Source organism: Hypanus sabinus, chromosome 11 (assembly GCF_030144855.1).
Source record: "Hypanus sabinus isolate sHypSab1 chromosome 11, sHypSab1.hap1, whole genome shotgun sequence".
In the NCBI taxonomy this organism is placed as follows: domain Eukaryota; kingdom Metazoa; phylum Chordata; class Chondrichthyes; order Myliobatiformes; family Dasyatidae; genus Hypanus; species Hypanus sabinus.
In genome coordinates, this window is record NC_082716.1 from 75,029,001 (window position 1) to 75,046,338 (window position 17,338).

Below are 17,338 nucleotides of genomic sequence, written 5' to 3' on the forward strand. Positions count from 1 at the left end.
CTCCAATCTTAGGGCTCACCAACATAGGGGGTATAACTAGCCCTTATTGACCACGGGGATCACTAATCTTCAACTTCAGCACCTGCCAACCCAACATCCATCCATGTGTATCACTGGCCTTCAACTACAAAACATTCCAACCTGGATCTGACTTCCATCTGACTCATCATTTACTTCCGCTATCCTCTAACTCTCCTTGATTCCTGTCCCTAATCCCTAATTTGTCCCCTAACTCCCCGTGGTGCACCAAAAACCATCCCTACAAACCTAAAGAACAAATAAGCATAAGCCATGACCTCGAGAGACATCGCAGCCCCAAAATGGTGGTGATTTGCCAATGTGATTTGCAGTGACCAGTTAACTCACCAGCCTGCACAAATTTATGATATGCAAAGGGACTGGAGTCCGTGGGGAGAAACCCACACCATCACAGGGGGATTGTGCCAACTCCACATGGAGAGCACCTGATGCCAGGATTGAATACTTGTTGCTCGAGCTGTGGGACAGCCCCTCTGTCAGCTGAGCCACATCACTGTAAACAGATCTCCTCTACACCTCTTCAAAGGCCATGCTTTCTTGCTACAAATTGCCGCTCAGATTTAAACACAACATTTCAGCTAAAAGCTGCCTGGTCTTGTACTGTATAGCCTGTCTCTTGTTCCCCAGCACTTCCCTTGCCTGCCTGCACTGCACTTTCTCTGAAACGCTATATTCTGCTTTCCATTTAACTAACTACCTTAATGTACTCTTCTGTCTGGATGACACGCAAACGCTATTTGTTGCATTTTGGCACAGGGACAATAATAAACCAATGTCAATATCAAATCAAGGAGTTCTTGAACGTTTTTAATGGTAAATTTGTTTATTATGGCCAAGTGCAGTGGGGTGAGGTTGTCAGTTAATGCATTTCATGACCAGTCTTTCAAGGCACTTCAAGATGGTGGATACCAGAACTAACAGGAAGTAGTTATTAAGGTAGGTAGATACTTTATTGAGCCCAAAGGAAATTACAGTGTCACAATAGCATTACAAGTGTACAGATATAAATATTAGATGAGAAGTGGAAAGAATAAAGAATAAATTACCACGAACGGTCCAACAGGAGGGGGGGTCATCACTTCCCCAGCTACTGATTGACTCATAGAGCCTAATGGCCGAGGGTAAGAACGATGCCCTTGTTTTTCTAAGGGACTGGGACGATAGTGGTCTTAACACAGGTGGAAACTTCAGATTGTATCAGGGAGAATTAAAAATATCTGCAAATACTCGTGGCAGATGATCAGTGTTGGATCTGAGTTACAGCTAGGGACACTGCCCGGTCCAGCTGCTTTTCACGGATTCCCTCTCCAGAAGACTGATCTTATGTTTGCAATGGAAACTGTGGATTCATGTGGACTGGCGCGTGTTGGGGTAGCTGGTGACATTATAATCCCCTTCTGTTTTCACATTCAAGTCCAGGTTTATTGTCATTCAACGGTATAGATGTACCCTGCCGAATGAAACCATGCTCCCCCAGACTACCACACAGTGCACATAACTCACGCACAGCATAAAGTAATTCCACCAAAAAAAATTAACAAAGAATAAAATATATTCCAGAAAACTGGCATTTCGCATAAGGTGCATTTACAACACAGGTTAAAAAGTAAACGGTATTACACTATTGACACTTCATAAGTGATGAGACCTGGGTCGGAGTCCAGCAGTCTCACTGCCTGGGGGAAAAAGCTGTATTGCATCCTATCAGTTCTTGTCGGAATGCTATATTAGCTGGTAGAGGGTTAAAGAGATTATGGTACAGATGGGGGGGGGGGTGCGCGAGGGGAGTCACTTACAATGCTAAGGCCTCTGCATATATAACGCTCCTGATGGTTGGAAGAGATACCCTAATGATCTTCTCAGTGGTCCTCACAGTCCCTTGTAGGGACGTATGGTCAGATGCCTTTCCTTTTCAGTTCCTTTAATAGCTTTCATAATTTGTCCTCCCACCTTCAAAGATTTTGCACAGATGCCCCTCGGTTCTTGCATCTCTTTCCAGACTACTCTCTAGTTTATATTGCTCTGTTCAAGTGAATCAACCTCCTCTGCTCCACGTTAAATTTCACCTGTCATGTTGCTGCCCCTTTCAGCAGCTGACCTTCATTCTCCTGTAATACATTACACTTTACTTCCTTTCGGAGTCACCCACAAACATTGAAATTATGGCAAATGCTGTTCATTAACATAACGTATATTATAAGTGTTGATTGACCCATGTGAGGCAGTTCGGCTCAGTTTGAAAAACAATCATCTACCATCACTTGCTGCCTTTTGACTCCCCCACGCAGTTACCCCCCCCCCTTTTAATCTCACTGATTCCATCTGACTTTAGTTATCCCCTCCCGATAGGCCAGCTCCAACATATAGTCAGATGGTTGTGGGCTGACCTGAGTTTAGCTACCCCCTGGGGAGTTCGGCCAGGCTGGGAGCGGAGTGCGCGGCCATCGTTTCCTAATGGCGGAACGTGGACCCGTGGTCGGTTCCGTTACTCCTCGCCGATGAAAGCGTCAAGCAAAGCTGAAATCGATGAGGACGAGCGGGTGCTCGGCGCTGCCTGCTTGCACTTGACCGGTCTCCCCCTCACTCCTGCTGGAGGAGGGTGCAGGTTCGACTGGCAGCTGTGGGACTCTTTCTCGGGGGGGGACGGGGACATCGGGGTTCAATGTCTAATGTCCTCAGCTCTGGAGGAGGGTGCAGGTTCGACTGGCAGCTGTGGGACTCTTTCTCGGGGGGGGACGGGGACATCGGGGTTCAATGTCTAATGTCCTCAGCTCTGGAGGAGGGTGCAGGTTCGACTGGCAGCTGTGGGACTCTTTCTCGGGGGGGACGGGGACATCGGGGTTCAATGTCTAATGTCCTCAGCTCTGGAGGAGGGTGCAGGTTCGACTGGCAGCTGTGGGACTCTTTCTCGGGGGGGGGGACGGGGACATCAGGGTTCAATGTCTAATGTCCTCAGCTCTGGAGGAGGGTGCAGGTTCGACTGGCAGCTGTGGGACTCTTTCTCGGGGGGGACGGGGACGTCAGGGTTCAATGTCTAATGTCCTCAGCTCTGATCGTGCTCTACGGTTGTGGACTTGTTTTTGGAGGACTCTGCAGTTCACGTTCCACATGCGCCAGTTAGTGTTTTTTGAATATTAGCAGAACAGCTGCTAAAATATGAGACTGCAAGTTGTGGCTCTCAGGTTGTCAAACCTGCACGTAGTGCGATGGTGTAGCGGTGTTCAGGAAGAGAAGTAGGTGAATGATGGGGACATAGAAAGGAGTGGCGCCTCAGGAGAATCATACTGAGCTCTGCAGCCAGAGTACAGCTGCTATTTATCAGCGTCTTTAAGTAATGCATGCTGGCTCTAAGTAGTGCCTGGCAGATACAAAACTGGCCCAGCTGCCAAGGACAGTCAACATTGGAGTTAGTGCAGGCCATAGGTCGAAGTCAATGGACCAGGTCACCTGAGGGCTGAATGTGATGTTTGCTGACCCCAGGACCTGACTTCGAGGGGAGTGAAAACAGAGTACGGCAAAGTGATCTGAATCAGTGACTGTTCCCACAAATGATGCCCGACCTGCTGAGTGTTTCTAGAGAATGCTTTTTGTTGACAGTCATGAGGAGGCTGGCTCCTGGTGAGGTCCGTAAGGTCTGGTACAGCCCTTTGCCATTCTGATTTTCATTCATGGCCTCCTCAGCCAGGGAGATCCCCAACCTATACCTCACATGGTTCACCAGCTCCCAATTGCTACTGCTGGTTTCTGCCTTCATGGGGGTCAGTCTACTAATAAATACATGGTGAAAATTCAGTTGCTTCTAATCAAGCCTCTAGTGACTTCTTAATGCTGTCCCACAACTGTATCACCTTATAGAATGTTATTGCATTTAAAGCTTAATGAAAGAGTGAGATTACTACAAAAAAATTAGAAGCACAAAAAATCTGGTGTAACATCTGAGCTGAATTCAAATAACTTTATTTATAATTTTTAATGCAGAATTCTTCAATAATGGAATCAACATATATTTAAGTTGTTCACATCACAGGCAAGAGTACAGCTTTAGCATCTGCACAATGTTGGTCTGTAAGTCACACCTCTGGATATTTTCACATCGTCCTCCACACCCTTTAAAGTTCTTAGCTTGGTTAAGTATCAAGAAGTGATATCTATAATACAGGTTGGGTAGCATTTTGAAATGAAGCACAAAAGCACGGTTTATACATTGGATCTGAAGGGTCATCATCCAAAGTTCACTGTTTCAGTACAACAAAATGATTCAAAATCTTTTACTGACTCTGTAATCGATTGGCTTCCTTCACTTTGGATCACGTCCAACAGAAACACCGGCAGTGTGAGAAGCCAGGCAATCACTAGTTACACAAAGATATCAGACCTTAAGTGGTCAGCCAAGTCACATTTTACAGAAATAACATGGTGCAAACTTGGAGCAGTTAATCTTCCCTCAAACCCTAAATATTTCAAGTTGGGGATAGCTGTTTTAGATCTGACTATCCAGACAGCAGGAAGCACAAATCCAATCTTATCAGAGATTACAGAGGAAGATTTTGCACTTAGATAAACACACTGAAAGACTAAGCAATTATATAGATCCTAAGCACTATTAAATGAAAGCATTGTCATTGCGGCAATGCACTTTTTACTGCTGGTGCACTGCCACTGCAACGTGCACCTCTCTCCTCACTAACTTTTCTCATCTCTCTCTCAGTTTTGCTTCTCAAAGGCAGGGCAGGCTTCCTGACCTCCACTGGTCCTTCTGTCTTCCTGGAGGCTCTACACTCTGCTCTGTTTCCTTCACCTCCAGGCAGATAACTTGGCTCTGGTAAGTGTCACACAATGGAAAGCCACTGGATTTTCTGCTCACAGTGGTCCGTTGTTACTTCTCTCTCTCTGCCTTTCAACAGGCTTCATTGGACTTTTCTCTATCCTTTCTGGGACCTCGTCTTGGCCTTCCACTTTTCACGCCCGACTAGCTGTTAGCTTTCAGTCCTTTCCCATGGAGTACTTTATTCACAGCAAAGAAAACAACCACATCTCGACAAGAGGTCATCTTCAGATTTGCTTTGAACGAATGAGCGTGTTCATGTTTCATGATGGTTGTAACTGTTGTTGAGTATGTTCTGGTAGATATCTGACTGAAGGAACCTTGCATAGCAATTATTCTCCATCAAAGCGTAGATCTTCTTCTGTGCAACTTCAAAGCACGTGCACGTTGGGTGTTGAAGGTTTTTGGTGATTGCATCTTTAGTATAGTAATCCACATTAATCTGTTATAAAAAATAAATTGTAATACTATTAGTGATTGCTGCATAGCGTTAACATGTCTGGTCTACGACAATATTTTACTTATATTATTGCAGACAGCTAAGGGTGATTGTTAAAGGAGGGATTCTGTTGACGCTGGATATTTTGAGCAACATACATAAATTGCTGGAGGAACTCAGCAAGTGAGGGAGCATCTATGGAGGGGAATAAACCATTGATGTTTTGGACTGAGATCCTTGTCCCGATAAAGGGTCTCAGCCCAAAATGATGACGGTTTATTCCCCTGTATTGATGCTGCTTCACTTGACGAGTACCTTTAACATAGGGAGAATGAGTTCACCACACACACAGGATGGAATCTGAGACTAGTCTTGTCCGTGTGTGTCAGTAATCATTATGTACACATTGAACTAGCGCTACTGTGGAATTCCTACTTCAGTCTATCATTATAATTGATCCCATGGACATTGATGCCTGTTTAGCTTTCAATAAAGTAAACCCTGATAATTGATAGCAAGAAGTAAAGCAACAATTACCTCTTTAGGAGACATTGGCTCAAGAAAATCTGAGAAGATCTTCTTTGCTCTGGAGGCTTGTTTTGTGGGTGACTTAATTTTCTTGTAGTCCTCGCAGGCCAGCCAGAATTCAATGTTCTCATCGTTGTACTCAGACTTAAGGAACGTTTTAAAGGCAATCAGCCCATCTGGAGAGAATAAAAAAGAAATAATACATTACTTCATGCTAATTCATTCCTCGATTGTAATAGTAATTACATTAAAATTTCTAAACAGCCCTGTTGACTTTCTAAAGCCCATAATATTATAATTTTGATATTTGCAGTGCAGATTACTGCTACTCTTTGCTAGTGCTGGCCATAATGCTTACTTATGCAGCATGTAATGCAATGTGAGAATGTTACCAGGGAAAGGGTGAACATTATCCATTATGTTCATCACTTTAATATCATCTGACTTTACATTATTAGAACTGGTATTATTTTCTTACAAGTCAAACTGTAAAATAATCTATGCTGTGGAATCTATGCAACAATGTTATGAAGGATTTTTAAAAATGAGATTAAAGTTCAGCATTTAAACTTCCATGTTTTTATATCTGTAAGTGTATAATTTGGATTTAAGTAGGTTGCAATTCTCCACTAAAACATTCAGGTTATTTACTTTGGGCACTGAATTTTAAAGAGATTTTAAAGGTTTAAAGAATTTTAAACCTTGGGCAGGTTTAATGGGAATTCAGAACTTTTCAATACATTGCGAGGAAGAAAGGGTAATCAGCACAGAGAAGCGACTGATCACAAGTGATATACGGTAAGCTGCTTACATTTATGACTCAGTAGGTGGTCCAGTGATTCAGCCCATTTCAATACTTCTTCATGGGTGGGACTGTGGAAAAATAGAAATAAAATGATTATTGATGTCTTTGCATTCAAGGTTACAAATGCACATTTCAATTAAATGTTTTGGAGCCCCAATGTTTAAGTAGGCACAGTAACTTACTTTAAAATGACTTTTCCTCCTCTTGGTTTGACCATTGCATGTTGAGAGGAATCGGTGTTTGCCTTCTGATGCTGCAATAGGTGTGAGCACCGATTCTTCAGCTCTTTAATACTGCAAAGGAAAAGATACAGACATTAGGAATGTCAGGAGAAATATATCTATAATAACCTATCTAGTTTATTAATTCAAAACTTGTTTCTTTCTCCCCAAAACTCCACAAGTAAAGTGAGAAAATAAGTGAAGCAAAAGTCTACAGTGTTAATTCCAAATGAAATGCAAAGCGACATTGCCCTATTGCCTACAATTAGATTTCAAATCTCGGGCAATGCTTTATAATTCTTAGCAATTATCTTTCTATTTTACTGAAGCAATAATTTTTTACAGTTCTGGAAGTAGCTGGTCAGTACTATGCAAAGCAGAAGTCGATCTAAAACTCTGAAATTGCAGAAGTTAAATCTGTCTGCCCAGAGAGGCACGCATGAATCAAGAAGCTTGACACTGAGTTGCCTAACAGCTATTTATGGAAGCTTTACTTATTACTTACAAGCTCTGTTTGTGCATTTTCGTTTGAATCTCGTCCTGTTTGCTCTGGTATTCACTTTTGCTTGAAGAATGTTTTGACTGCACGAGCAAAATCAGAGACTTCTGCATGTTTTTCTTTACTAGAAGCGGCTGCTGGATTCCCACAGTTATATCCAGTCACTATCTCTCTGGCAAGGGCTGACAGTATCTGCTCTTTCTCCTCTTCTGCCTCCTTATATATACACACCATACACACCCATTTCGCTTGTGGGTGTGGATTAGCTGTGACTAGTGTGAAGGATGATTTACTGTTTATAACAACAAATTGAAACTGGTTTCAAGATCCTGGGCAGGGAACCCAGTGCTGACGCATGTTCTGCTTCAGGTTACCTCAAGGCGGATCAGATTAGGTTTGCCTAACAGCAGCATATGTCGCAAGGGCACAAACAACATTTTTGGCTCATTAGGAGAAAGCAAACAATGTGTCAACAAACAGCCACAGGAAATGAGATTAATGATAATACAAAAAGGATCTTAAATGATTCAAATCCTTGAAGGATGTGACCTGCTCCATATTAGGTTTGATTTGATTGTTGACGTGAACAAACTTAACAGCACACTTTGGGATATTCGTACACCTTTGATGTAACTGCAAAAATGCAGATGACTATTTGAAGCAGCTTAAAATAAAACAGAACTAACTACATTAATGGTTACTTGGTTACTGTCCTTCTACATTAATTTGAGTTTTTAAGAGACTGATGTATAAATTAATTTAAATTGTGGGCCTCTGCCTTATTTTGCCTGAATTTTAGACTATGCACCCTGAACTAATTTCAGGAGAAGGAGTTGATCAGTGATATCAAAGGTGGGGAGGAACTTCGTCACAACATTAGGACTGTGAAATGTTCTACAGAAATCTGAGGAGGTGAAGTTAGTGCATTCAACCAAGGCAAAGACTGATAGATATTTGAGCTGCAGATGAGGCAAGGGGTATTGGGAGAACACAGATGATTTGTATCGAGGCCAAGGTTGGGTCAGCTATAACCTTATGTGGAGTGAGTTTGAGAGCTAAGTGCCGTGTTTGTTGCTTCCATGTTTCTTATAATTTTAAGTAGTTGTTCTTCTATTTTCTATCAGTTAGGTGTTTTGTAAATGTTTAGTAATCATGGTAATTTTGGGCAGCAACATTTTCTTTACGTTCTAATTGTTTTTTTGCAAGACATAGAAACATAGAAAACCTACAGCACAATGCCGGCCCTTCAGCCCACAAAGTTGTGCTGAACATGTCCCTACTTTAGAAATTAATAGGGTAATTTCTCTATTTTTCTAAGCTCCATGTACCTATCCAAAAGTCTCTTAAAAGACCCTATCGTATCCACCTCATGCACTTCCACGCACCCACCACTCTCTGAGTAAAAAACTTATCCCTGACATCTCCTGTGTACCTGCACCCAAGCACCTTAAAACTGTGCCCTCTTGTGGCAGCCATTTCAGTCCGGGGAAAAAGCCTCTGACCATCCACACGATCAATGCCTCTTATCATCTTATACACCTCTATCAGGTCACCTCTCATCCTACATCGCTTCAAGGAGAAAAGGTTGAGTTCACTCAACCTGTTTTCATAAGGCACGCTCCCCAATCCAGGTGACATCTTTGTAAATCTCCTCTGCACCCTTTCTATGGTTTCCACATCCTTCCTGTAGTGAGGCAACCAGAAGTGAGCACAGTACTCAAAGTGGGATTTGACCAGGGTCCTATATAGCTGCAACATTACCTCTCGCCACCTAAATTCAATCCCACGATTGATGAAGGCCAATACACCGTACGCCTTCTGAACCACAGAATCAACCTGCGCAGCTGCTTTGAGCGTCCTATGGACTTGGACCCCAAGATCCCTCTGATCCTCCACACTGCCAAGAGTCTTACAATTAATACTATATTCTGCCATCATATTTGATTTACCAAAATGAACCACCTCACACTTAACTGGGTTGAACTCCATCTGCCACTTCTCAGCTCAGTTTTGCATCCTATCAATGTCCCACTGCAACCTCTGACAGCCCTCCACACTTTCCACAACACCTCCAACCTTTGTGTCATCAGCAAACTTACTAAACCATCCCTCCACTTCCTCATCCAGGTCATTTATAAAAATCACAAAGATTAAGGGTCCCAGAACAGATCCCTGAGGCACGCCACTGGTCACCAATCCCCATGCAGAATATGACCCACCTACAATCACTCTTTGCCTTCTTTGGGCACGCCAGTTCTGGATCCACAAAGCAGTGTCCCCTTGGATCCCATGCCCCCTTACTTTCTCAATAAGCCTTGCATTGGGTACCTAGCAAAGCTAGCTATAAAGTAAATAAAGAAATGCTCAGTGAATCAGTCTGACTTTAAATAGTTCTTTCTCGTTTGAGGCTCATTTGTACTGGTTCAAAGTTTGCATTGTCAAAATCAGACAGACGTTTACCCTGTGTTCAATTTCTACATAATGTTGACCTGCAAATTCATGTTGCCTGTATGGAGTTTGCACATTCATTCTGTGACTGCATGGATTTCCACCAAGTGTTCTGGTTTCCTCCCACATCCCAAAGATGATAGATTACTTGGCTATGTTAAATTGCCCTGGTGTAGGTGCCAGAGGAATGGGAGGCTGGGGGGTTGAGGAAGTAGGGATAGGTTTAGGTTTTTCTTTGTGCAAAGAAAGGATCCCGGAAAATTAGTGGAGTAATGGAATTGTCTCTGAAGGCTGGCTTAGATTTGAAGGGCCAAATGCCCTTCTACGTCATAAGAAAATAATATGAAATATACAGTGCCTATAAAAAATATTCACCCTCCCCTTGGAAGTTTTCATGTTTTATAACATTGAATCACAATGGTTTAAATATGGCTTTTTTTGACACTGATCAACACAAAAAGACTCTTCTGTTTCAAATTGAAAACAGATCTCTTCAACGTGATCTAAATTAATTACAACTATAAAACACTGAAGCTCATAACTCCTCCAGAGCTGTCATAGGTCTCTTGGTGGCCTCCGTCACTAGTCCCCCTCTTGCATAGTCACTCAGTTTTGACGATGGCCTGCTTTATGCAGATTTACAGCTGTGCCTTATTTGTTCCTTTTCTTGATGACTGACTTAACTGTTCTACAAGGGATATTCAGTGACTTGAAAATTTTCTCCTGATTTGTGCTTTTCAGTAACCTTTTTGCGGAGTTGTTTGGAGTGTTCTTTTGTCTTCATGGTGTAGTTTTTGCCAGGATACTGACTCACCAGCAGTTGGACCTTCCAGGTACAGGTGTATTTTTACTACAGTCGCCTGTAGTAAACTACACCTACAACTACACCTTGACTGCACACAGGTCTCCAAAAACAGATCGCCATTTAACTAATTATGTGACTTCTCAAACCAATTGGCTGCAGTAGCGATGATTTGGTGTGTTATATTAAAGGGGGTGAATACTTATGCAATCAAGTATTTTGTATTTTATATTTGTAATTAATTTAGATCATTTTGTAGAGATCTGTTATCCCTTTTACATGAAAGATTATTTTTCGGTTGGCCAGTGTCAAAAAAAGCCAAATGAAATCTACTGTAATTCAGTGCTGTAAAACAAACAGCCGGTGGGGAGGATGAGGGTGAATACTGTTATAGCTATTGTAAGCACAGCTCTGTCAGAAGTGTTATCTGGGAACTGAGAGGAAGAACTTAGGTTTTTCTCCTTGATGCTGTACCATCATTGCAAATAAAAGCAGAAGTTTATGCTTCCTTACCTTACCTTCCAACTTATATCATTAGATCCGGTCACTTGGTTTCTTATCTCAACGCAAATGTGTAAGAACTTGCTGTACACCGATCGATTTCCACACTTCCTCTATTGCCACAGACATGGTGCTTGCAAAACTATCTATTCTGCGGTTGATATGTCCCAGGTGACAAAACATGCTCAGATGTTAGATATCTCTGATGATATGCTCATTGCTTTTCTGTTGGTGCGGTGATAAGGGTGTTGTGCGTGTTGCAGGGAGAAGTGTGCAGCTTGGAGCCTTATGCTCACTTGCAAAAGCTCTTCTCCATCTTGCCGTTATACTCTGACTACACTTCCACCTGGAAGTTCCTTATGGCCTGTGTAGTCCAGCTGATCACTCTTTGGAAGCTGATAAAGAACACTAAGCCCACTATATGTGCACACAGAACATCAAGAACATCACCCGGGAGGGGGAGGGAGGGAGAGAGAGGGAGGGAGGGAGAGAGAGAGAGAGAGAGAGAGAGAGAGAGAGAGAGAGAGAGAGAGAGAGAGAGAGAGAGAGCGCACGCATTGGCTCATGTACATTTTATGAGTATGTGTCTATGCATGTAAATGTGTATGTAAATGTGAACATGTATGTTCATGTTTGTGTGTTAAGTTGTTGCAAGAAAGCCTTGCTTCCAGATCTCCAGGATCTTTATGTGTCAACACCATGTGCTATCACATAAGCATGTAAGTGCCATCACAAAGAAGGCACAACAGTGCCTCTACTTTCTTACAAGAATCGGCATGTCACCTAAACCTTCGACAAACTTGTGTAGGTGCACAATGGAGAGTCTCCCAATGGTTTGCATCATGACCTAGTACGGGAACAGCCATGCCTAAGAACTGAAAAGTCTACAGAAAGTGTGGATACAGCCCAGTCCATCTCAGGAACAACCCTCTCCAACATTGAGCACATCTACAAGGAGAGCTGCCACAAGAAAGCAGCATCAAGGACCCCACTAACCAGGCCATGCTCTATTCTTGTTACTACCTGCTGATATTAACAGCTCCACTCCTGTCACACTGGACACCCACCAAAATGCTTATTGACAGAACTGCTCCACGGAAGATGTCGTACACCTGGCCCTGACACAGCTAGAAAACAAGGACACATATGTCAGAATGCTGTTTCTGCATTTCATTTTGGCATTTAACACTATTTTCCCACAGACCTTGGTGAACAAACTCCTGCTCCTTGTTCTAAATGCACCACTGTGCAACAGGGTGTTGGACTTCCTAACGAACAGACCGCAGATAGTCAGGATACACAACCGCTCCTCCTTCCCCATCATCTTCAACATGGGTGCCCCCCAGCCCAGGCTGCGTGCTGAGCCGACTGATGTACCCTCTGCTCACGCATGTCTGTATGGTCAAGCATCTGAGCAATCAGGAAGAGCTCGAGGACTGGCACCAGGTAATTGACCTCTTCCTTAATGTCAACAAGACAGAGGAGATGGTTATCAGCTTCAGGAGCACTCACAACCCCCCCTCTACATTGATGTAAAGGGCAATGCAAACGACAAGCCATTTCAAACTCATGGGAGTGTACATCAAACCCAACCTCTCATGGTCCCAGAACGCATCCTACACTGTCCAGAAAGCTCACCAATGCCTCTACTTTCTGAGGAGGCTGAAGAGAGCTGGACGTTGCACATCCACACTCCCTTCATTCTACAGCTGTGCGAGAGTGAACATCCTAACAAGCTGCGGACAAGAATGCCCTGCAATGGGTAGTTAAAATTGCCCAATGCATTACTGGTAACAGCCTTCCCACCATCAAGGACGTGTGTACAGAAAGACGCCGGAAAAGGACTAATGACATCATGAAGGATCTCACCCACCTTGCTCATGGACTGTTTGTCCCACTCCCATCAGGGAGGAGGCTGTGTAGTATCCATGTCAGGATAACCAAGCTCAAAATAGTTACTTGCCCTAAGGCTGATCAACACCTCCACCCACTAACACTACCCCTATTTTATTATTTCCCATATGTCACCTTATGTTTAGCCTAGTGTCACTTTATGGACATACAATCAACCTATGTATATAAGCTATCTTAGGTATTTATATTTATTGCATGATTTTATTATTATTATGTGGTCTTTATCTATTGTGGTTTTTTTTTTGTGCAGCATCAGATCCAGAGTTATTTCATTCTCCTTGACACTTGAGTACATCAAATGACATTAAACAACCATATAGGGGATGCAGGTTCTCCACCACCAGGTTCAGGAACAGTTAATACCCTGCAACACTGAGGCTTCTGAACCAGAGTTTCACCTCAACACAACCTATTTATTCACTCTTTAAAATTATTTGCATGACTTGTCTTCTTTTGCACATTGGTTCTCTGTCAATCTTTGTTCATGACTAGTTTTTCATAAGTTCTATTGCATCTTTTGTAAATGCTGTAAGAATAGGAATCTCAATGTAACATACAGTATACATACATTAATTAAAAATTACTTAGACTTTGATCTGGTACTGGTGCTCAACCACCACTCAACATTAAGATAATCATGCAGGCATCTCCCACTCTCAGAATTGGAGTGAGATTAAGCCATACGTGACTTGAGTTACTGAGGAAGAAACAAAGGTGTGTCCAAAGCAGTCAGGGCTCTGAATGATTTACCTTCTTTTAAAGCTCCTCCCACCTCTCACCTGGGCAGACTACCTATGACTCAAATAGACTTGAGTGAAAATGTGTCATTACATGTGACTTAGGACTTGTACAATCTAGTTGGTTACGAATTTGCATTGCAAAAACCAGGCAAAGGCTAATATGCATGAGTACTGTATGTACTCTGAATGTACCCAGAGGCTTAGTCACCACAATGCATATCTGTGGTATGTTTTAACATTTGTAATAATGTATGGACAGACATGCTCCTACAGTCGGTTAAGTCTAGCACTTGTACTTCACTGCGTAGGTGAGATTTTAATTTCTGTTTAGACGTATTCCATTTTGATTGTTTTTTTTCCCCTCCAGATTTAAAGAGAGAAAGATTTTCCTCACTAAATGACATTAAACCTCCAACTCCCCGAATTAAATTCAATGAGTTTGAGGTTTTTGATGCGTATCCAGTTTTTGATGATCATTCATTTGGTATAGATTTTAATATTTTATCCTTTTGGTTATGCCAGCAAGTTATTCCCTTGCAGAGCACTCTTAGATTTTGTTTGTAATGCATCTGTCCAGATGAGCAATAGCTTGAACATCCTTTGAACTATTTTAGACCATCTAAGACATCCTGTTTTCCCACAGAATGCTGTGGGATCTGAAGTGTTGTCTGATCTGGCACAGATTTGCAGAGAAGAAATACTTAGTTGGTAGGCATAGCTGATTACTAATCATTTGCTGATGGGTTTTGCAGCTGATACTGCTTAATTTAAGAGGACAGAGTGTGCTTTTGGCCAAATACCGACTGGATGCATACTGGGAATCCTTCTCAAACTCCCAGGAGACAATATTATTTGGGTTAGCTGTTGGATCTGAACTATCTCTCTGAGACTGAAACCCAAGTACACAGATCTCCCCTGTTAGGCAAAGTGATGCAGCCATGGTAACAGCTGAGGCTGTGTGATAACAATGTGAAACTTTGACATCTGCCCTACACCATAAATACAAATGCTTGATACTGCCACCTTGTGGAAGTAGTGAGGTGATAACCTTCCTCACCACACAGTTGGATGAGCATGAAATGTGTTTTAAAAAATGCCAGACAGAGAACACAGTACTTGGTCATGCCGCTGTTGAGCAAATTTACAAGCTAAGGTCGAAACGTCTGGGTAATTGGCTCCAAAGGGTGAAGCAGGAGATGCAGTAAACTGCAGATGTTTGAATGTGAAGCAGCAAGCAAAATGCTGGAGGAACTCAGTAGGCCAGGCGGCAACTATGGAAGGAAATGGATGGTCAACGTTTCAGGTAGATAGAGCCAGTATAAAGCGGTGAGGAGGAAAGGAAGGAGTTTAGGGGCTGCTGGTTGCTTACAATGTTGGTTTTCTCTGCATTGATATTTCCAAGAAATGATGCTGCCCTAATGCTGAACCCATGACCTCTAACACCAAAAAGGACAAAGCTTTCAGGCACTTTGGATCACTACCACGTGCATGATCCCTTGTAAGTTTCACATCATCCTGACTGGGAAATACACTCAGTGGCCACTTTATTAGGTACCCCTGTACACCTGCTTGTTACCGTAAATATATAATTAGCCAATCATATGGCAGCAACCCAATGCATAAAAGCAGTTCAAGTGTTTCAGTTGTTATTCAGACCAAACATCAGAATGAAGAAGAAATGTGATCTAAGTGACTTTGACCGTGGAATGATTGTTGGTGCCACATTGGGTGGCTTGAGTATCTAAGAAACTGCTAATCTCCTGGAATTTTCATGCATAACAATCTCTAGAGTTTACAAAGAACAGTCTGAGACTCAAAAAATGTTCAGTGAGCAGCGGTTCTGTGGTGAAAATTTCTAGTTCGTGGGAGAGGCAGGGCCAGACTGGTTCAAATTGAAGAAAGGTGACAGTAACTCAGATAACCACATGCTACAATGAAGTGCCAACCTTGAAGTGGATGGGCTATAGCAGTGGAAGACCACACACACACACACACGCACAGGGGATACCTAATAAAGTGGCCACTGAGTGTATGTTGCTGCTTCTTCAGTGTCAGGTTTACACTGAGAACCTGCCTCCCCATATGTATTGTTGGAGCACCTGCTCCAGGAGGGCCACAGTATTTCAGGATGGCTCCCACTACTTTCTCAAAAGCACTTAGGCACAGACAGTAATTGCTGGTCATCCAGCCACGACCTGCTCCTGAAAGGTGAATAAGTAAGACTTCTGTATTTAGTACAGCTATTTTTTAAAACAGTCTGCTCTGTTTAGAGCTTATCTGCATCATGTGTATTGATAAATAAACTATATATCCTCATGGCAGTGGGTCTTACTTGTGCAATAATTTACATTAATTTAGTCTGTAGACACGCCTCTTCCACACACTCAGCTGTAAAAGGAGGTGAATAATCCCTCCTAACATTGCTGTTCTGCATGTCGCAATAACAGACCAAACATGGTCAGAAATTGCCTTATCATTTCAAATTGTTAGTTATGCTGTGGCAAGAGCATCCTGTTTTTTTTTCTCGAGACTGGACGAGAGTCATAATAATCTGTGGAAGGTTGTCACCATGAAGGGCAGTTCTTGTAATAAACAGATCTTCAGAATATGCACGAGCTATTTAGAACTCTGAAGCTATATAAACAACTCCCTATACAAAGCATCCATATTCAGTTCATGGCTCATAACTACAGTGCTAACTACAACTATAGTCATTTCAGACATAATTTTCTCTGCATTGTTTTGTGAATGCACATGAATAAGATAGTAAGAAGGAGTTTTATTTCTCTTCTGCCTCTTAATCTGTGTTGACTGTAGTTTGGGACATGTCACATTACATTAAGGGGAGTGGCATGATAGCGTAGTGGTATTCACGGCACTTTACAGTACAGGGGACCAGAGTTCAATTCCCGTTCCTTCCTGTAAGGAGTTTATATGTTCTGCCCGTGACCGCATGTTCCTCTGTGTGCTCCTGTTTTCTCCCAAGGTCCAAAGACATACCGGTTCATTTGGTAATTGGTCATTGCAAGTTGTCCTGTGATTAGGCTCAGATGAAATCGGGGGATAAGAACATAAAAACATAAGAAATAGGAGCATGAGTAGGCCATCTGGCCCGTCGAGTCTGCTCCGCCATTCAATAAGATCATGGCTGATCTGGCCTTTGCCTCATCTCCACCTACCTACCTTTTTCCTTAACCATCAATTCCCCTACTATGCAAAGATTTATCCAACTTTGCCTTCAATATATTTACTGAGGTAGCCTCCATTGCTGGGCGGCATGGTTCAAAAGGCCGGAAGGGCCTATTCTGCATTGTATCTCAAAAAAAAATAATTTTACTAAAATCTTTCATACTTGGAACGTATTATTCTGCATGCATCCAACTTCATATTAGTTTGTGTTCTGTTGTAGATGATGAATAACTTGATGAGATTAACACAAGATGGCGAATAGGCTAGGCATAAAGAAAGTCCCTCCGTGTAACGTTTCCCTGTTGCTAAGGCAATGTTGCATAGTCTATGTTGATAGAAAAACAATATGTTGGAGTGATCATTTCTCTGTGTAGTTCCAGAGTCATGT

General features: G+C 42.5%; 1 protein-coding gene across 1 annotated transcript; it reads right to left on the reverse strand.

The window, feature by feature from the left end:
* Positions 1–3,980: 3,980 nt before the first annotated feature.
* On the reverse strand, positions 3,981–7,556 carry LOC132402118 (regulator of G-protein signaling 21-like). The gene is made up of 5 exons (XM_059984723.1): positions 7,363–7,556; positions 6,819–6,929; positions 6,643–6,704; positions 5,841–6,007; positions 3,981–5,306 (listed from the first exon to the last, which is right to left on the reverse strand). Exons 1-5 carry the CDS (start codon positions 7,467–7,469, stop codon positions 5,121–5,123), a joined length of 633 nt encoding a protein of 210 aa, XP_059840706.1. The 5' UTR covers positions 7,470–7,556; the 3' UTR covers positions 3,981–5,120.
* Between the last annotated feature and the right edge of the window lie 9,782 nt (positions 7,557–17,338).

Coding starts and splice junctions, on each gene's coding strand:
- LOC132402118 (XM_059984723.1), bottom strand. CDS start 7,469: ATGCAGAAGTCTCTGATTTTGCTCGTGCAGTCAAAACATTCTTCAAGC. Junction 6,930..7,362: donor AAAATGCACAAACAGAGCTT/GTAAGTAATAAG, acceptor TTTCCTTTGCAG/TATTAAAGAGCTGAAGAATC. Junction 6,705..6,818: donor GGAGGAAAAGTCATTTTAAA/GTAAGTTACTGT, acceptor ATTTTTCCACAG/TCCCACCCATGAAGAAGTAT.